Raw genomic sequence first — 22,369 nt, forward strand, 5'->3', positions numbered from 1 at the left:
AAGAACACTAGCGGTCTTCAGATACACCAGAAGAAGGCATCAGATCTCTTTATGGATGGTTGTGAGGTACCATGTGGGTGCTGAGATTTGAACTCAGGACCTTTGGAAGAGCAGTCGGTATTCTTAATCACTGAGCCATCTCTCCAGCCCTTGTTTTTGTTTTCTGAAACAGGATTTCTATATAAATAGCCTTTGCTGTCCTGGAACTAACTATGCAGACCAAGCTGGTCTCCAACTCACTGAAATCCATTGCCTCTGCCTCCTGAGCGCTGGGATTAAGGTGTGCTCCACCACACCAGGCTACTACAGTATTTTTTATAAATGCTTTCCAATAAAAATTTATTTTCAAAATCATTACATGATCTGAAATACAATTTGAAAGCTGAATTCTTTACCTATCCTCTGGAGGAATAAACAAGCTCAAGAGTGAGCTAACCCAGCTAAGCTCCAAACTAGAAGCAGCTAGATCCAAAAGGAAAGTCTTGATTTCAAGCCAGATCTTAGTCTAAGAAAAGCATCTAAAACTCTACTTTATAAAGAGCTTTCCTGATAGGCTGGAATTGTGGCTCACAGTCAAGAGCGCTCACTGGTTCTTCCAGAGAACCCAGGCTGGATTTCTAGCACCAACATGGAAGTTCGCAACTATCTATAACTCTAGTCCCAAGAAATCTGATGTCCTCTTCTGACCACCACCATGCACATGGTGAACAGACATACATACAGACAAAACACCCACATACATAAATCAATATTTTTTAATTTTTTTAAAAAGAGACTTGATAAAAGTAGGTTGGTATAAGTAAATAGTTATTATAGTAAGTATTAAGATTTTACTGCTTAATCTACTTGTGTCTATTTTCTTGAAAATGAGCAAAGTGTATGTAATTGTAACCACTTCATCAGGAGGTGAGGTGGAGTCTAATATTTAGCACTACTCACAGCTTACAGAATTGTACCATTCATAAAAACTTTAGGATTAAAAACTATAAATAACAAAGAAAAATAAACCTTCACTGAGCAGTGGTGGGGCACGCCTTTAATCCCAGCACTCAGGAGATAGAGGTAAGTGGATCTGAGTTTGAGACCAGCCTGATCTATAGAGGGAGTCCCATAATGGCTAGGATACACAAAGAAACACTGTCTCAAAAAACCAAGAAGAAAAAAACTCTCCAAAAATATTTAAAATACTTAAATTGAAATTACAAACATATTTTGGAGATGTTAATATTCTTGACCAAGCTCTCCCACCTAGATCCAGTGTCAAATACTTAGGATAAAATGTTACAATTTGAAATCTAAAGCTGAACACCCACTGAAATTTGTTGATGACTCTTGCTGGCAGACAACCCTCAGTCAAGTACTGCATTAGCTATATAGAGGATGCAACACAGAATGAGTATTCACAACCTCTTTACGACAGTGAAATCATTTTGGCTTCTCTTTTCAGGAATGAAAATTACATACCCAGAGATTGTTCTCATAATAGAAGGCATCTAGAAGCTTGACTATGTTTGGGTGATCACAAGATGCTAATATGTCAATCTCGACCATATAATCTTCAAGTTCTTCTTCAGATTTGGTGTCAATTACCTTTGCAGCAGCTAAAACATTGGTCTCTTTATTCTGGGCCTAAAAATGAAAATATCAGAAACGTCTGTCACACTTTAAATGCTTGATTTACATTTTAATGTTTGTTTTTTAAAAGAAAATGTTTAGGTTCTTATCAAAACCAAGCTGCAGCCAATGTTCCTTTGTATCCACCCCACCCCACCACAGTCTACACCAGGTGTACATTTGCTGCAGCCAATGAGCCTACATTAACATACCACTGTCTCTTGCATGCACAACTCACATTAGTGTTCCACCTTGGTGCCACACATTGAGAACTAACAAAATGCAGTCAGTCACCTCTACAAGCCCAAGTGCTGGTAACCCTGGTAACCGCTCATCCTTTCCCCACCTCCTTAGCTTTACCTTTTCCAGAATGGCACATAGTTGGAATCACAGAGTTTTCCGATTGGCTTTTATTTAACTATATGTATTAAAAGTTCCTGTAAGTCTTTTTATGATTTGACAGCTCACTTCTTCTTAGTGCTACATAGTCTCCCACTGTGCAGAAGTTTATCCTTTCACCTATCTAATGATATATGCTGACTGTTTCCAACTTTGGGAATTATGAAGTACCATGTGGGCAATATAGATATGTTTTCAAGTTGTTGAGTTAATAGCAAACAACATAGCTGCTGGAGCATACAGAGGGCTTAGTTTTGAAGAAAACAGGAAACTGCCACACTGAGTTCCAAAGTGGCCATGTCACTTTGCGTCCCTACTAGTGATGCTGTTCCACATCCCAATGCTGTCCTTTAGATTCCCAAAGTCTCCTGGGTGTCTCAAAGTATAATTCACAGCAGACATGTGTGGGACATCTTTCCGGTACTTGCTTGCTCGCTGTATATTCTCTTTGGTGAGGTAGCTGTTCATGTTTTATTTTGTTTTGTTTAATTTCTAATTACTGAGTTTTAGAGTTTTCAAACTTTCACCTCATGTTTTTTGCAAATAGTTTCTCCCAGACTATGGTTTCTCTTACACACTATTTTTAAAAGATAACTTAAACATAAGTATTAATTACACAGACTGGGTGAGGTAGTTCTCACCTGCAATTCTAGAGTTTGGGAGGCAGAGATAGGAGAAACAATACCAGTTTGAGGCCAGTTTGGTCTACACAGAGAATGCTATGCCAGCCAGAGCTACAAAGCAAGAACCTGCCTAAGAAAAATAAATCAATCCCAGCCGCTATGCAGAAGGCAGAATGCTGCCAGGCTTCAGACAGAGGACAGCACCACTGTCTGTCTCTGCAGCTCATGGTTCTCGGATTCCGCAGCTGCCACTTCCAAGCATGTTGCTCTCAGCAAATGTTTTTAAACTCCTGTTTTGATTCTCTCATCAGTGAATTTTACCTACACTTCAGTTTTTGAAAACTAATATATACTAACTATATATATTATTTAAGTTAGGCATTTAATACAATGTCTCACATTTATAGTAAGAATTCAAAACTATTAGCCATTATTAGTAGTATTATTTAATCCTTAAAACAACACCATGATATTTTATTACCCCTACTTCAAAGGAAAACAAATAACAGGTGTAGTAGTATGAATGAGAATGTCCCCCATAGGCTCATAGGCAGTGGCAATATCACGAGTGTGGCCTTGTTGGAATAGGCACAGCATTGTTGGAGGAAGTGTGTTACTAAGGGTGGGCTTTTAGGTTTCAAATGCTCGGTTCAGGCCCAGTGTTGCTCTCTCTTCTTTTCCAGCACTCCATCTGCCTGCATGCTGCCATGCTTCCTGTCAGGACAACAACGGACTAAACCTCTGCACTGTAAGCTGGCCCCAGTTAATGCTTTCTTTATTAAGAGCTGCCATGGTCACGGCATCCCTGCATGGAAATAGAAACCCAAACTAAGACAATATGGTAACAGGCTTCCTTCAGTCTTATGGCTTAGTAAAAGGCAGAATCAGGATTTAAACCCAGATGTTTCTGAGTGTATTTTCACATTAATCATTATTGTCTACAAGTTTTCCAAACACATCACACTGACACAAGGGTTGCTTTCAACTAAAGGCCTTGAAAAACACTACACAAAACATTCTCACCATCCCCATTCCTGAAAACAGAGTTTTCAGTAATTTTTTAAAGCAAGCAAGAAAGATACCTTTTCTTTGTACACCAAAGGAAACATTTTTTTTTCTTTTTCTTTTTTTTAAAAGATGTATTGTTTTTACATGTGTGCTTGTATGAATTTGTATGCACTCGTGTAGGAACTCATGGAAGCCAGAAGAGAACACTGGATTCCCTGAAGCTGAAGTTACAGGTTAGAGACATTATATGGATACTGGGAACTGAACCTGGATCATCTAATAAGAGCAGTAAACAATCTTAACCACTAAAGCACCATTTTATTCTTAATAGAATATTCTTAATAGAAGCCATAGACCAGAGAATCCCACACAGGTAGTCCTTGCTTTTAAAAAAACAAAAACTGTCTTTGTAATCTCTGTGAATCACTGTGCAGCTTTCCACGGCTGCCTCGGACCAACTTAAAATCCGAAACAGACGTATGCTACCATTTCATTGAGTCCTGGTTCCCTTATAAGGATGTAAGGGATCCTTATGTAAGGATGTAAAACCTGTGTGAAGTTTGTATGCTTTTCTCCTAACAATCCATCTTAGATCAGTTTGACTCTCAGACCCAGTCAGGACTGTAAAGTACAGGTTCAGTTCCAACTCCTTACATCCTTTAGGTTCAGTACTTTCTTTCTAGCTGTTTGGTTATCTTTTCCTTGCTCCACTTCACTGTTTTCCATTTTCCTCCCCTGTAGCTAAATAATTTCTCATTTCCAATGTTTACAAGTTAAAGGTTTGCGTAAATAGTAGGAGCCAAGATCTGAGTTTGCTGTTATTGTTATTGTTTTAAGTTTTTAATTACATTTCATTTATTTTGTTGTGTATTAACAGTGAATACTACCCACATGTACATATGGAATGCAAAGGACAACTTTTGGAAGTCAGGTCTCTCCTAGCATGTAGGTCTCGGGATTCAAATTTGGGTACCAGGCTTTGTAGAAAGTGTCTAATCTCAGGGTTCACCCACCTCAAGATCATTTTTTTAAAAGGTTAGGAATCAGATCTTAAAATACTAATTAGGTTGTTTTTATAAGGTGTTTATATTATGTGTTATCATTTCATCAAAACTGCACTACCTTTAAAAAATAAAATACACTTTTTAAAACTACTAACAGTCACTTCTTGGCCTTTCAGCTAAAACCAAGTATGAAAATACTAACAAGTATCAAATGAATGGATAAATGCATATTCAAATCCAGCACGTTAACCATGGTGGTGCACACTCTAAATCCTAGCACTTTAAAGGAAGAGGCAGGAGCATCTCTGACTTCAAGGCAAGCCTGGTCTACATATAGTTCCAGAACAGCCAGTGCTACATAATGAACCGTCATCTCAAAAAACAAACAAACAAAATAGCAAAAACAAACAAAAAAATGCCAAAACCCACTCTTTACATGCATGTCTATTTAGAGAACTCAAACACTATGGAAAATAGCAGCAGCCCCTGCACCACCTTCACAGCTACATCATCGACATGCATGCCTATGATCTGTCTACAGGTGTGCATAGCTTCAGTATGGGAACACCGTATACTTACACACATCCCACATTGTATTATAAGAATATAATTTCATAAAATAAATAATTCATACATAAAAATGTTATCAAAGCACTATTTACAATAATGCTAGAAAAACTGATCAGCCTTAATATTTGTTAATAAGAACCCCTTTAAATCACATAGTATAGTTCTAATATGTAAACTTAACCACTAAGATCGACCAATTAACATTTCTTAAATGAAATGGTAGCCATACCATCTGGCTGGGGGTGGGGAGGAGACCTATAAATATACAAGGTTCCCTTACTATTCTGATACTAGGATATCCTAATCCATCAAATTTTATCAAATCTAGGATTCCTTTTAAGATACACTATTACTATAAAAAATAAAGTTGGGTATACTAATACATGTTTGCAAGTCCAACACTTGAGGGCTGAGGCAGGAGGATTCTTCCAAGTTGGAGGCCAGCATGAACTACATAGTGAGTGTCAACCCAACCTATACCCTATTTCAAAAAATAAAAGTACAACAAAAAGATGTGCTATTATTTCCTAGACCAAAGGAAAAAACTAATTAAAATTTGCCAATACATCTAAATTGCTATTGTATATCTATTATCCCTGTGAATATATGAAATTTTAAATCTGACTCCTGTGAATTACATTTGAGTAACCGTTATCGGATATTTCTGCTTTTCCATATACTATCATCCTCAGACCATTAGATGCTTTAGTAATAAGACACTTTGGTCAGGTGGAAGACTGGCTTTGTGATAGGGTCCTGCTGCAGTATTTTAGGCTAGGCTCAGCCTAGGTTCCTCCTGCTTCCACCTGTGGAGTGTTGGGAAGAATGCCACACTGAGGTTCAGCATTTGTTAAGTGAGCTCTCCTCTCCAAGATCTTGGAAGATAATGACTCCCATTTTGCAGGTAATACTGCTGATGCTCTCTTGAACTTTCTGCATAATCAAAATTTTAAGTAAGTAGTATGCACTTTGCTTCTTCCAAAAGAACTTATAATAGTTTAGAGGCTGACATACTGAGGAGTTTTAACTGTATAACACAAAGGACACGTGAGTTAATGATGCAGGAATGGCTACATGAAGACTGAGACTGGCCAACAGCCATTCTAAAATGGCATTGACAAAAACAGCTCCCACTTTGCTACTTTTCATAGTTATTGAAAAACAAAAAAAGACAGACATAGAGAGATTTATCACCACTGGTAAAACACAGCATTCAGCTACAGCGGAGCCAGTAATTAAAAATTAGGTAGACAAAAATCCCTCAGAGAGCCCTTCTCCTTCCATTTTACTAGATCACTGTAGGAAGAAGAGACCCAAAGCAACCAGTCCTGATAGAGGAACACAGTAAAGTATTAGTCCTAGTGAAAAAAATGGAGAAAAGAAAAAAAAAGTAACTAACATTACATAATCTCTAAAATTCCTTATTGTAACAAATTCTTATATCCCACTGCCCTAGATTTAATTGTAAACCAACAATGGTATCTTTCTGCTTAATATAAACAAACAAAAGTTACATTAGTGTACCAAGAAGCTGAAAGTATAGTTCTGCACACTGGCATGCTTAGCACCTGAGAGAGGCCCTAACTCCAATTCCTCACACAAAAAGAAAAAAAAAAAAAAAGTTTTACTTTTCTGCCTGAAAATAATCACTCCTTGGAATCTAGTTCCAAAGAACTCTAGAACATCCAAGGTGAAATAAGCACTGTTAAGTACCATAACCCTAAAACATCACCTACACAATAACCAAACTATGAAAACTCCTAATTTGAAGCTTAAGGTATTTTTAGTTAGTTTTGTCTCATCTTGTCTAATATGGAGCTTGGGATTGAACCCATAGCCTTGAAGATGCTAAACACATGCTCCATCTACTCCACATAAAGACTTCATGGAATAATTAAACAAATATTACTAAGAAGTAAGAACAGGATAACAAGTAGTAAAAATTAATTTAAACTTCTCTTGATAAAAGGTTTCAAGGATAAGCCACGGACATTCAAAGTCAATATATTTATATTTGCATAACTTAACAACACAATGGCTACTTTACATTTACAGAACTGTGGGAAAACATAATTTACCTGAGTTCTCTGTACTGATTTTATGTTCGGAATGAAGGAGGGTAAAAACTAGACTCTCATACACTACTTTTTTAACAGTGGTTACACTTCTTGGTTGGTGAGGAATTTTTAAATCCTATTTTATTTCCACAGTTCTACATTTTCTGAGACTACATAATATTTTTTATAACAAGCAAATTTTAATAAGAATCTCAGCAGGAAATTAAAACACCTAAAAAAGAGAGAGAGAAAAATTTAAATGCTCTACAAAGAAAATCAAGTTGAGTCCAGTCTCACAAAAGTGTTAAACTAAAGAGAAAGGTTAAACCCCATACAGGATAAATACAAAATAAGTTGTTAAAAAAAAAAAAAAGATGAAATCCAATCCCTAATACTGATCTGATATTGATACTGTTAATTTGGCCACTTCTGATTCTGGGGGTTCAAAGGCAAAGAGTATAATTTCCGCCACACAACAAGTGGAAAGATCCCAACTGTCCAGAGCATAAAGATACTTAAAATGTCTACCAACTCTCAGATTACATCACTGTCCCACTTACTTCACAGACTGCTGACTGAGTAGCCTGAACATACTAAAAGCAACACTGAGAGATAAAATATGGAAAACTGAGACAACAGAGGGTTTGTTGTCTTCAATTAATCAAAAAGATAGAAAAGACAAAAACCAAACACTACTGGGGAAAAAAAGGCATTAAAAAAATGGAAACACACTATATGCTCACAGAGACAATAATGTTAATATTGCCAACAGATTGCTATACATTCAATGTAAACTCTTTCAACATTTCACGTTTTTTTCAGAAATAAAAAAGGCCATCCTAAAATATGGGATTTCAGATAACCCTAAATAGCCAAAACAATCTTATAAAAGAAGTACAAACCTCAAGGACTCATAATTCCTTATTTCAAAACTTACTACAAAGCTACAGTAATCAAAATAAGCATGGGTATAAAGACAGACAGATTAGTGGAATCTCAGAGAAGAACCCAGCTTTTCTGTGTGGTCATGATCTTCAACAAGGGTGTTAAAGATGGGGACAGAGCAGATGTTTCTATAAATCATGTTAGGAAAATCAGTATCCATGTGCAAAAGAATTAGGTTGGTACCTTATCCAGTATCACATACAAAAATTCAAACCTTTAAAAAATCTAAATATAACACCTAAAACTATAAAACTGAGAATATATTAAGGGGCCAACGAGATTGTTTAACTTCTAAAGGCATTTGCTGATTAATTACCTGAGTTTGGTCCTCTGGGCCTATAAAGTAGAAAAAGACTATTCCTGACCTCCACATGTGTCTCATAGGACACACATACACATACACACGCATACAAAATAAAAAAAACAAAATGTAATTGTTTTTAAGAATACAGCTTAATATTTGAAAATTACTCCTTGGCTATGACCAACAGCTCAGCAGTTAAGAATACATAGTGTTCTTACAAAGGACACAAGTTCAGTACCACATCAGGCAGCTCACAACAGTTCAAGTGTTTCAATACCATAGACATCTGCGCTTTTGTACACAACCCACAAACATGATTAAAATAAATTGTTTAAAATAAAAATGTAATTCAAAATGAGCAAAGGAGAAACTGAGGAAATAGTCCAGTCAGTAACGTGCTTGCCACACAGACATGAGAATCTGAGTTCAGATCCCCATTACCCATGCAGAAGCAGCACTGGGAAGCAGACACAGGAACATCCCAGGGGCTAGCAGGACGATCTAGACCAGAGGTTCACAACCTTCCTAATACTGTGCCCCTTAAATACAGTTCTTCATGTTATGTCGACCTCCAATCATAAATTTTTTTTTGCTACTTCCTAACTGTAATTTTGAATCATACTGTTAAGTATCCATGTTTTCTGATGGTGTTAGGCAACCCCTGTGAAAGGGACTGTTGGCAAGTCGGGATCACAACTACAGATTGAGACCTGCAGATCTAGACAAATCTGTAAGTGTCAGGTTCAAGGAGAGACCATTTCTTACAAAGTAAGGTGGAGAGCTACTGAACGAGGCACCAAACACTGACTTCTGGCCTATATGCACATGAACAAATTTGCATCCAAACACATACACCATGTATACATAAGTATCATACACACACACACACACACACACACACACACACACACACGAAATAAATAAGCAAAGGACTGAAGAAAATTTCTTCAAATATGATATGGGAATAGCCAATAAGTATATGGTACATGCTGAGCACCACTAATTAGTAAAATGCAAAATGAAACTACAACAAATACTACCTCACTCATTAGAGTAGCTAACTTTTTTTTTTTTTTTTTTTTTTGGGGATTTGGTTTTTTCGAGACAGGGTTTCTCTGTAAAGCCCTGGCTGTCCTGGAACTCACTCTGCAGACCAGGCAAACTCAGAAATCTGCCTGCCTCTGCCTCTCAAGTGCTGGGATTACAGGCGTGTGCCACCACAGCCCGGCTGAGAGAGTGGAGAAGGCTGGGCCACTGCGCACAGCAGGGAGGATATACGATCTTGCAGTGGATTGTGGGAAGCTGCAAAGCAGCTTCTCAAAGGTTGAAATGAGATTATACCTGGTCCAACACTCCCACAAGTTTCAAAAAGGTAAGCACACACTTTTCTTCACAGAAGCATCATTTACAATAGCTAAAATGTAGAAATGACCCAAAATCCCATCCACAAAGGAATGGCTTAGTAAAATATGTGAATATATGCAGAGGAGTATTATTTAGATCTTAAAAAAAAAAGTAGAAATGAGTATCTTCTTGTTGTTATTATGTTTGGGTTTTTTGGTTTTTGGTTTGTTGGTTTGGGAGTTTTGCTTATTTGTTTGTTTTCAAAACAGTATTTCTCTGTGTAGCCTAAGCTGTCCTGGAATTATCAATTGGTATATCAGGCAGGCCCTGAATTCAGAGATCTGCCTGCCTCTTCCTCCCTAGTACTGGAATTAAAAGTCATCACTGCTTTAAAAAAAAAAAAAAAGTAGAAATTCTGATGAGCTAGAAATGGCTGAAGCTAAAAACAGGGCAACTGAAATGTGCCAATCACAAAATGATATACTATAATGTGCAATTAAAGCAATCAAAATCATAAAGTGGAATAATGGCTGCCGAGGGTTGGAGAAAAAATAGACTTTCTTGTCTTTAAATGGAAATTTTCGTTTTTCAAAATGAAGAGTTACATAGCCTAGTGGTTGGTGGTAAACATTTCTGTTATATTTAAGCCCACTCAACAGTACATATAAAGACAGTCAAGGTGTACCAGGCATAGTGATGCATGCCGGTAATCCCAGCATTAGGAAGGGTAAGCAAGGAGGACTGAGGGGTCATCAAGAACAGCCTGTTAGACACAGTAAGAGCTATGCCAGACTGGGCTATGTAGCAAGATCCTATCTCAAAGCCCATCACTCCACCCCACACACAAAGAAATATTAAGGTCCTATTCTGAAAAGTAGAGGAATAAAGATGATAAATATTATATATATATCCTACCACAATGAAGAAAGTAAAAAAAGCTGGGCATTATAGTACATAACTATAACCATAGCACTTATGAGACTAAAAAACACGGGCTCCAAGTTCAAGACCAGCCTGCATTACTTCACAAGAGCTTGTCTCAAAGAAAAAAAAATATTAAAAATGTAAATAATGCGTGCCAGTAAGCTTTTGCAGAAGTTAGGTCCCAGTTCTTCTTCCCAGCCCCATGCTCCCAGAAATAAGACTCAGACTCAAAATATATTTACAGATACCTTGACCATATAGCTAGGCTCTTCTCTGACTAGATCCTAACTAAAGATAACCCATGTATTGTAACCTACAGGCTGCCATGTGACTGGTCCCTATGCTCGGGTACCATGCATCCATCTCATTACATCTCCTGACCCAATCAATCTGCCACCTCGCTCATTCCCAGAATTCTTTTTCCTCCCAGATGTCTCATCTCTATTTTCTGCCTAAGCCATAGGCCATAGGCTTTTTAATTGGCAGGTGATGCATCCATACAATATACAAGACACTCTCTACACACAGGCTGAATACAACTGATATAGAGGAGGACAGAAAACCCGTGGACACTTCCTGGAAAGCACAGCTGTGGGATAAGGCATCACAGGTTCCCCCAAGATTCATCATGCCATCCTTTCATATGGCATAAATGAAGATTTATATTACAGTCTGGTTATATGATCAAACTAGCTCATAAAAAAAGATAGTTGTCTTTCACCTGCTCAAATAAGAAACAAAAATTCATCTTTAACTGATCTGTCCACAATTTTCAAGCATGTATATATATACATACACACACACACATACACATATATATATACATATATATATATGTATTGTATATAGATGTATTCAAGCAAGCATATATATGGGGACAAGATGAGACAAGACAAAGGAAAAAAAAGAATGAGAAGGTCAAAGGGAGAGAAGAAAATAGATTGGGGGGAAGAATGAGAGAGAGAGAGTACTAATTCAAATAATTTTCCATAAAAAGCACTACTAATATTCCAGCACTAATTTATAGGAAAACGTGTGAGGAAATACACTGATAAACCGACAAAGCTGATTCACTATATTATAGATTAAAAGAAGAAAGACTAAATATTGTTTTACTCCTTTTATGTGAACTAAGTAATTATAGCCACATAGAAAGCAGAAAGCTAACAAGAAAAAGGAGGGGTAGAAAGTAAGTTGTCTTGCTTTTTTCATATTCTTGAGATTATTTACTTAAAACCTTCTAAAATCAAGTTTTAGGAATGAAAATAAATTCAGCAGTTTGGATTAGCACCATCCATTAAAAAGTATTCTGAAATTTAAAACTATTCCATTCCCATTTTAGTATATACCAGCATACTAACTTTGTTTCTTATTTGAGCGGGTGAAGAAGCAACATTTATACAGTAGCAGCAGCATCTTATATTCAAGCAGCTGTGGACCTTGGCAAAAGAACTGTTTCTCTTACTGACTTAGAAAATAGTTGGATAAAGCACTCTGTGTGTGTCTGTATGTATGTGCTTGTATGTGTATACAAGTTCATTTAAGTGTATACTGGCATGCGCACGCTCACTCACACATACTCACACATACACACACACTGTTTGTGTGGGTGGAGGCAAGTAGACACCCTCACTGCTGCTCCTCAGGTACCATCCGTCTTGTTTTTTGAGACAGGGACGCTCACTGGTCTGGAACTCGCCTATAAACTAACACAGCTGGCAAAGGATTTATCTGCCTGCACCATTCCAGCTCTGGCATCCCAAGTGTCCCAGCTGAATGACACAGGTGTAAAGTGATAACTTCTAGGTTTTTTTGGAAAGTTAGTTACGTCAAATGATGGTTTGCTGGGACACACAGGTAAAAGGATGTCTTGCTAAAGGAAAGACTGTTTTCCTGAAGCAGACACAGGGGAAAGGATGTTTTGATATAGCAAACACATGAAAGAATCTTTAATGAAGGAGTATAAATATGACCCCACAGACAGTGGGAGATGAGCACTGAGCCTTGATTTGGTCTGCGCCCCTCACTATTCTTCACTAAAGACACACATGTATTGGTTTACCTTACATAGTGTTGTTGATCTTCACTAGTAGACAGAGAGAAACTTGTCCAAGAACTGCTCGTGATGCTCCTGCAGCAGTTTGCCACTTCTGCTGCCTTTCCTATGCTGGTTGGCAAGCCTGGTGGTTTCTCCATGATTGAACTACAGTGTGTGGTGTCTGTCTGCCTAGAGGACTGGTCTGCAGCTGCTGGGTTGTATTTGGTGTTTGCTACAGGACTGAACTGCTGCCAAAGAAGATGGAGCTTAACCCTAAAGAACTATTGCTGAACAGATCCACTTCCCCATAGCCTAATAACTTTTCTCTTCCACGACCTCTGCTGGATAGTGGGCTAGAGGAGAGGTTGAACCCTTATTAAAAGTAAGTTGCAAAAATTGATACCTACACAGATGCTCAGAGATTGAACTCTGTTCCTTACAAGCACTTTACTGTCTGAGTTAAACTTCATATGCAGGAAATTTAATTTCCAAATTCACACATTAATGTTGTCTGGAAATGGGACTTAAGGAAGCACCAGGATCATGAGGGCTCTGCCACAGTCAAGCTTCAAATCAGTTTGTCATGATCAAGAAGTTTCCTTGCACATACTTTGTTGTCAGAAATTGCTTCAGTAAGCAGAGTCCACTTATGGGTTAATAAATTACTGGAAAAATAGTTAGGCTATTAGGCAGATCTTGACACATTTACTGTCTCCATATGATGTTTCTTGCCATAAAAGCTCTCACCAGATGTTAAGCAGATGTTGTACCAAGCTCTTGGATGATCCTAACTCCAGGAACATAAACCAAATAATACTCTATTCTTTATACTCAACTGGTTATAGTAATCAAAAATTTACCAAACTATTTCTAGAATCATCGTGGTAGAAGTTCAAAATTACAAAAATACTTTTAAGTGAGAAAATCCATGGCCAGGTACACATCCAACACAAATGAATGAAGGTGCACACGCACATATATGCACATATGAACATATGCACGCATAGACAGACAGACAGACACACACACACACACACACACACACACACACGAAAATACTTATGCTGCCAGCAAGGTGGCATAAGCCTGCAATCTCAACACTTGAGAATCAGAGGCAGGAAAACTAAAAATTTAAGGGCAGCCTGAGCTACAAATTCTATGCCAGGCTAGACTATAGAAACATTTTCTATCTGGGGAGATAGCTCAGTGGTTAATGGGCTTATACAGAAACACGAGGATCTGAGTTCAGATTTCCAAAAGAACACATAAATTCCATGTAGTCATGGTAGCCTGCCTATAATTCCAGCATTAGGAAAGGGTAAGCAGGCTTCCTGGAGCAAGCTGGTTAGACAGACTAGTTCAACTGGCAGACTTCTTACTTTGCCTGAAAGAATAGAGAGAAAGTAAACCTTGAGCCTCTGTACACTTGTGCACTCACACTTCAACACACACATGCCCGTACAGGACAAACTGCATACACACACGCATATACACAAGGAAAAACACATATGTACACAGATTAATCTTACTATTAATATACAAAAAGTAAAAGCCATCCAAATGCTACCAATAAAAGAATAAACTGTAAACTGTACCATCTCAAAAATGTTAATGTAGAAAAAACATCAAATGATCTCACTCATTATACCAAAAATATAACCTTACTCAAAAGAATAAATTGATATCAAGCCCAAAACAGCAATAACAATCACAGTAGTACATGTAAGACAGAGCAATTGACTAAAAAACTAGAAGGGGGAAGAGGGAGGGAGAGAAGAGCAAGAGAGAGAAAAGAGAGGTGGGGAGGAAGGAAGGGAAGGGAGGGGAAGACAGGGAAGTGGAGGGGAAGGAGTCAAGATCTGTTTATCAGGTATAATTTACTTGGACCAGCCAGGTATCTCAGAAGGTAAAGGCATATCTGGGGCAGAACTGACAACTATAGTTCCATCCCAGGGAGAACCAACTCCTGAGAATTGTCATTTGAGCACCACAGGTCTTGTGGCATGAGGACCTACACACACACACACAGACACACACATTAATCAATTAATTAATCAAAAATATATACACATTTTGGTGTTAGGTAAACAAGTCGCTAAAATGGAAGGGGAAATAGAAGTAGGAGTTAGCAGTTAAGGAAGATGGAGGCAAGAACATGCAAAAGGAGAGGAGGGTCAACCAAAACTAAGCATATGTGAAATGCCACTGGGAAACCTACTTTATAAGCTAATTGAAAAATGAAATTAAAAATAATAACCTCTAGAAAGCCAGGAATGGCCCCACTGTGTCAGTAATCCCAGAATTTGGAGGAAGAAGCAGGAAGTAGAATTCAAAGCATACTGTGCTAAATACGAGACCCCCGTCTTAACAGAAAACGCATAGGCCTAAGCAAACAGTAGCTCCAGATGGTAAGTAAACACTCAACAGAGGAGGACAGGAACACAGCACACAGGACTGAATCCCTACCTCATGCCACACACAAAAGTTTAGTAGTCGCTGGGCAGTGGTGGCACATGCCTTTAATCCCAGCACTTGGGAGGCAGAGGCAGGCAGAATTCTGAGTTCAGGCCAGCCTGAATTCCAAGAGAACCAGGGCTACACAGAGAGACCCTTGTCTCAAAAAAAAAACCAACCTCCCCTCCCCCCAAAAATGTAGTAGTCTACGTAACTGTGGACTTGTTACAAGTAAAATTCTAAAGCTTTTGGAAGATAAAGTAGAATATCTTCATGATATTGGTTTAGGAACAAATGCCTTAAAAATAAACATTAGCTTGAAAAGAAAAAACTGAAAAGTTGTATTCTTCTGACTTGAAAAAGTCTCTCACCAGAGGCACTGTAATGAAATAGAAAGACAAGACACAGAATGAGAAGGTATTTACAATACCAAACCAGAAAAATAGTAAAAATGATGTATATGGATGCATTTGGAATATACACGAATACACTACTACAAATGTGTGCACTACATATGAATGAATAATGGTATTAATAAGAAAATGAACAAAAGAATGGAATATAAAAAATTTAAACTACAACAAACATAAAAAACATTTATTAATAATCAGGTGGTCAAAAATTCTAAAAGTACCAAATGTTGACAAGAATGAAGACCAAAGACATCTTACAGCCAATAAAAATGTAAAATAGTTTAGTTTGACAGCATCTAGTAAAATTGGAGTCACACTTCTCCAGAAACATAGCCATGCCACTCCTAAGTCTTAGTGAAGCATCCCAGCATTTTATGTCAGTGTCAAAACTTAGATACAACCAACATGCCTACTAGCAGTGGAACTAACCACAGCGACAGATAATAACCAAGGTCATATAACAAACAATAATGATTCTGAAAGGGAAGACACAGCACACACTTAATATGAATCTATTTTTATAATACTCAAACACTTATAAAACTAAATTGAGAGTCTGAGGTACAACAGAATTCCTTGACCCTGATGTTGTCAATGTAAACTTATTTTATTATCACCTAAACACACACATACAAGAATTACATATTTCACTACTTTCTAAAAAGCATAGGCCTGTCAGTTGTGATACAGCACACAGTCAGGACTTTCAATTACTTTAATAGGTAAAACAATTTCTAGACTTGCTACTCTATACATATTTTTAATGTTATCTTTCTGTTACTGATTAAATGAAGGATATTACATATCTTCATTTACATTTAACCACCCTACATTAAAAAGAAAACAAATTTAAAACAGTGGTGATTTTTCAAGCATGCAAGTAACTGTGAGAGCCATACAGATCTGGGCTGAGAGGGAGGAGTGTGACTGTATGGTGGGAAGCCGATTTTGAAAACTAACTACACAACATGACTGCCTAGTTATCATTTAACCTTTCAACAGTCACCAATTTCTATAAGCAAATGGTAGCCGGAATCAAGTTTTAAAATAGTAGTCTACTGCACACTACCAAAAATATTAAGGTATGATAGCATCTACCCTACAAAAAGAAGTCTAGTTTCCCTCACATAAGTTTATAACTTTCAGAAAATTCTGAAAAAATAAACCATTTTGGAAAAGGAAAAAGGAAAGCCAAAAAGTCAGATAAGCTAATTAAGTGTAAATTTTTGTTTAAAACAAAAAACAAAACAAAATTCCTGCCTGACTCCTCAAAAGCAGATACAAAGAATTTGTGTTAGTCAATATCATTGTAAAGCAATCTTTAAGCCCCCAGGAATTATGCTAGGCACTTGGTAATGCTGAGCTACACAATGTCTCAAAATTTTCAGGAAATTTCAACTAACATACAATAGGATTATACATCGTCTGCTGCAGAGTACAACTGCACATCTGCCCTAGAAACCAAGTCAGTAGTTTCTGGGTCCCTTTCCTCTCTCCCATCCCACATTTTGCTTCTACCACCTCTATAAACAGTAACAGAAATTTGTACCATTTATTGAACCCCTTCTGGCCGCCTCTCGTACTTTCTATATATTTATACTACAGATCCCAAGTCAGCCTTCTCAAGAGGGAAAGCAGTCACTGAATAAATAGGTACTTTGCCCAAGGTCACGGACTACTGTGGTGGGAGGGGAATGCTCTGGTACTAAAGCCCATGCTCTTGATCCTGTGCTGTTTATATTGGATGAAATGTCTTAAACCATGAAAAGTGTTCATGATTACCAACCATCTTCTCACTACAAGACTCCAGGTCCCTTGTGAGTCAATCGTTGCCTTTCCTCAGTAGCTGCATATTCAGAGGACATTAAATATGTGGAAAGATCTGAAGAATTGTTTAAGGAAACCTATGGTTCTACAACTAAGAAAATGGAAGTTGGTAGAGGTGGTTATTTTGGTCATGAATAACCACCAAGCTGGCTCTGACGGCCAGTACTAAACAAGTCTCCCCTAGAATCATTTTCCTACCACACCTACATGCCCTTCCTACCGTGCACTTTATACAGAAAGCTCTTACTGAAACCATACTATATGCAGACTTTCAAAAGCATTCATCTGAAGGTAACATACACTATTTCATTTCAACGGATACGTAAGGAAATGCATGTGCTGAGGAAAAGATTAAAATGTAAAATTTTGGGCCTTAATTTTAATATTTAAACATGAAAATGTCAATTATAATATGTGACATGTGCTACAGTAGCCATGTGAACAAGATGTTCTGAAAACACATAAAGCAATCAAAGTGTGTCTTTCAGACTGGATAAAAAAATGACTGGGATGCTGACAGATCGCATTCAAGGCACACATTACAAGACAAAGTGTACTGTGCTTAGAAAGTAGAGGACATGCTTTCTACTGAATGGAGTTAAAGTAAAAACACACTACTACACACGGGAACAGAGGCCTGAGTTCAAGGCTAGACCCAACCAATGTGGCCATGATGATCAATTTGTGAGCTTCAGAGTTTCCCTCCACGGACAGATGGACACTGCCACTTACCTGCTCACCTTGTCCCAGGACTTTTATAGGATACAAATTATGTGAGAAGGAAAAGTCTTGAATCTATGTTTTCATTTCTAGGCAACCTGTGGGTCCTTCCCCTAAACTGTGGCTCATAAAAACCTCACCCTTCAGGAAGTAAATATTCCAATGACATCATTCATATACTTCCTAGGACAGTGTAAACAGTTAACATTCACACCTCTGTGTTGAAATATCAAACCTCTATTGAAATCAATAAAGACTCGTGTAGTTTTTTGATTCCTCAAGCACTCGTATTGCCTTCTAGACGATGCTTATCATATTGCAAAACTAGGATAAAATGTAGATCTTCTGGGAAATTTTGTCAGACATTCCATCCCATGTGTCCAAGCAGCCAACTCAAGAAAAGACTCCAAGCTGGCAATGCATCTTTGCTCGTTTTATTTGAACTATAGTTCCTGCCAGCTGGATGTCCCCATCTCCCAAAAAATGGCCTGTTTCATGCACACATGCAAACGCCATTAGGAAACAAACATTAGCACAGTGAGAAGCTAATGAATTTCCGATTTTAAAAGACTTGAGGGCCACAACCGCCCGCTCCTCCCATTAAATTACACTTATTTCTTTCGGGAAGTTTGACAGGGTTAAGACGCATCCCTCCTGAACCGGCCCCCGGCCCCACGGTATTCCGTAAGCCCTACGTCCCGAGCCGCTGCTCGGATGCAGAGCTGAAGTTTCAACCTACAAAGCCAAGGGGCGGGCAAGGCACGGGAAGGGCTGTGGGGGTGAAGTCCTCGTGCCACTCCGGACAGGCGGGCGTTTCATCTCCTAAGCCAACTTCCCGTTTTCTCCCTCTTACCTTATACACTTTCCCAAAGGCTCCGTCGCCCAGTTCTCCAATAATCTCCCAGAACTCTTCAGGGTTCAGGTCCCTCTTCACGTGTTCGTACTGTTTCTTCTTCTTCTCGCTCCCCAACTTGAAGATCTTACGGAAATTGAAGAAGGACATCTTCCCAGCCCCGACAGAACCCCTTGCACTTAAAGGGTTAGGAACAATAAAAGGCAAAGTTTGTGGCGCGTCGTCTCCCGCGCGAGCCCGGGGTCCGGGCCGCTCCCGCCGGGCGCTCCCCGGAGAAGGCGGGGCGCCGACCCGGCTCCGGCCCCGGAGGGGGGCGCGCGGCCGCTGAGAGCCGGGACGAGCGGAGCGGCACGGTGGGCACCTCGTTCGCGGGCCTCGGGGGCTGCACCTGCCCCAGCGCTCGTCCCCGGCCCGACCCGGGCCGCACGGCTCCGAACGGCGAGGACGCCCGCGGCCCGCGGCGCCTTAGGCCCGTGTCACCGCGCGTCTCCCGGGGCGGCGGCCGCTCCGGGCCCGGGAAGCGGCCGGCACCCGCCAGGCGCGCAGCGGCGAGGCCGAGCTCTCCCGCCGGGGCCCCTGCGTCTGATCCGAAGCGTCCGCTCCCGCTGCGCGACGCCCGCGCGTCCCCTCGGCTCTGGGGCGCCGCCGCCTAGCTCGTCGCCTCAGCCCACACAGCCTCGGCCCGCAGCGCGCACGGACGCCGACGCCGACTCGCAGCGCGCCGGAGCTCCTCGGCCACGCGCGCGCGCGTTCGTCCTCCCGGGGACGCGCCCTGCTCCCCGCGCGCTCGCGAGGGCGTACCCTCTGGCCCCGCGCACGCGCGTTGGGTCCGCGGAGCTGGCGTTGGGGCGGCTCGCTGGCGCCTGCGGCGGGAGGTGTGGTGCAGGCTTGAGCGCTTCCCTCCGCCGCGAGGATTTTGCGTTGACCTCTGCGAGCCGGAGTCTGGTGACTCCACGACCGTGTTGGTGAGGTCTCCTTCGGCGCGACCCTGTTGATTGCGCTGGCGGATGTTGCCTCATTCTGCACAGGGGGACGCGGGAAAGCAGCCTATGCTTGTTGGTGCCTCAGAATGGACTGTTTCCGCTTCAGAACCCATACAAGAGTCCAGTGAGAGGGAGAGCCGGGAGCCTGGGCTTTGAGCCATAGTTCAGTGACTTTGAATACAGCCTCCGATTCACCATTGCGATGATCCCCACAGTCCCTACTGGACCGTTGCAGCGTAGATCAAAAGAGGCAATAAATGGAAACTCCTTGCACAGGGCCTGCACCAGCAAGTGCTCAATCTTTACTCAATATGAAGGTAGTGCAAACATAGGTTGTAAAAAAAAATTGTTTAAAAGGTAGGTGTGGTGGAGCCCTGGGGAAGCTGCCAAAGGAAGACCACGAGTTTAAGACCAGCCATAAAAGAAGCCCTGTCTCAAAAAAAAGTAAAGGAAATTGCTTAAACTCTATTCTGGAGTGGTGACACTCCCTTAAGGATAACCTCTGGGTCACCTCCACAGCCAGAAAACTGGTGCCGCCCTTCCTGAGTCTCACCTGAGCTAATCCAGCCGGGGATTCCAGATTCACTGGGGCTATGTGGGTGTTGCCTGGAGTCTGTCAAATGATTTACCTTCCCCTCCCCCACCTGACCGGAGCCCTTTAGGGGCAGAGGCAGGGGTCACCCAACTGAGGTGTCCAAGAGCAGGGCTGCATTCCAGGGTAGTGGAGATAAGACCAGGAAATGAGTGAAAGGACCACAAGGAAACGTTTTAAAATTAAAATAGTAGATTTGACAAAAGATGGGGACTAATGAGTCCAGAGGGGACAATAGGAAGTTCTGAAATTTGGGGCTGGAGAGAGAGCATGGACACTATGTGCATTTGCTCGTAAGCACATTTTTGCTCCAACCCCAAAATGTAGCAGTTTTCCAGTAGAAGGCTTAAGATTGTTTTTTCAAGATCCTTCTGATTGTTTCAAGATATTTTATGTATAATTGGTATATATTGAACTGCATACATTAACAATATACACTTTTTAAAAAAGATTTATTTATTTTATACATATGAGTACACTGCAGCTGTCTTTGTCTTCAGACACACCAGAAGAGGGCATCAGATCTTATTACAGATGGTTGTGAGCCACCATGTGGATGCTGAGAATTAAACTCAGGACCTCTGGAAGAGCAGCTGGTGCTCTTAACCACTGAGCCATCTCTCCAGCCCAAATATACACTTTCATTTATTTAAAGTCACACAAACCATGAAAATTGCCTAGTCAGTTTTAATATTATTCATGAGAAAGTGAAGGAAGGTATAAAGAATAAAAGAAAAAGTACTACAATTCCACCAGCCAAACATAAACACTGGTTATTGTTTTCTCATATATATTTATATTCATATATATTTATGAGAAAACAATAACCAGTGTTTCTCTTTATAGCTTTGGCTGTCCTGGAACTCACTCTATAGACCAGGCTGGCCTTGAACTTAGAAATCCCCCTGCCTCTGCCTCCCAGAGTGCTGGGATTACAGGCATGTGCTGGTTCTCTAAAACAGGATTTTTTTTTATGGATTAACTTTATATTTTTACATCAATTAGATTACACTCTGTATAAATATTACAGTATTTCTGCCACACTGACAGATACCTCTGTGTATGAATCCTTTCTTACAGTCCCCATATCTGATTATCTTGTCATTGTAAAGCACCCGAGGTAGATTTGGGTGAAAGAATAGGGCTCTCTTTGTTGTTGTTCATTTCAGAATCGGAGAGGCTTTCTCGTTTTCCCAAAAGATTACATACATACATATTAAATCTTAAGAAATGAAAGTTAGACATGGTGATTTATACCTGTAATCCCAGCATTCCTGAAGCTGAGGCAGGAGGCTTACAATGAATTCCAGACCTTCTTCAACATAAAGTGGGTTCTAGTTCTAGCCTGACCCACAGTGTGAGATTCCGTCTCAAAAATAAAATACAGAAATTATGATCTAGAAAGCTATGTATGCTTCTCACCTTCAGAGTTCTTCCTCACTCAGACTCATGCCTGTTAAAAAGCTATGGCTGGGCTAGGAAGATGGTGCAGTGGGGAAAGGGCTGCTCTACATGTTTGAGGACCTGAGTTCAATCCCAAGCAGCCATGTAAAAGCCAGGCAGAGCACATTTATAACCCCAGTGCTGGGGGGAGGGGAGGGGAAGGCAGACTGATTCCCGGGGCTCTCTGGCCAGCCAGCCTAGCCTAGACCTCAAACCCCAGGTTCAGTCACATAATCTATCTCAAAAAAGTAAGG

The 22,369-nt window shown here is 40.0% G+C and overlaps 1 protein-coding gene across 2 annotated transcripts in view; it reads right to left on the minus strand.

Annotated features, from left to right (window-relative positions):
* Positions 1–19,784, minus strand: part of Slk (STE20 like kinase) — a 57,575-nt gene extending 37,791 nt beyond the window's left edge. Inside the window, exons 1-2 of one of the 2 annotated variants that reach the window (XM_052183986.1) lie at positions 19,098–19,784; positions 1,465–1,629 (exon numbers count right to left, since the gene is read on the minus strand). In XM_052183986.1, the coding sequence (XP_052039946.1) occupies positions 1,465–1,629; positions 19,098–19,247 (315 nt within the window). In that variant the 5' untranslated portion in view covers positions 19,248–19,784. The remainder of the gene's footprint in view (positions 1–1,464; positions 1,630–19,097) is intronic. The other variant, XM_052183977.1, reaches the window with a different exon arrangement.
* Positions 19,785–22,369: the final 2,585 nt, after the last annotated feature.

The sequence above is a fragment of the Apodemus sylvaticus genome, chromosome 1 (assembly GCF_947179515.1).
Source record: "Apodemus sylvaticus chromosome 1, mApoSyl1.1, whole genome shotgun sequence".
Lineage (NCBI taxonomy): Eukaryota > Metazoa > Chordata > Mammalia > Rodentia > Muridae > Apodemus > Apodemus sylvaticus.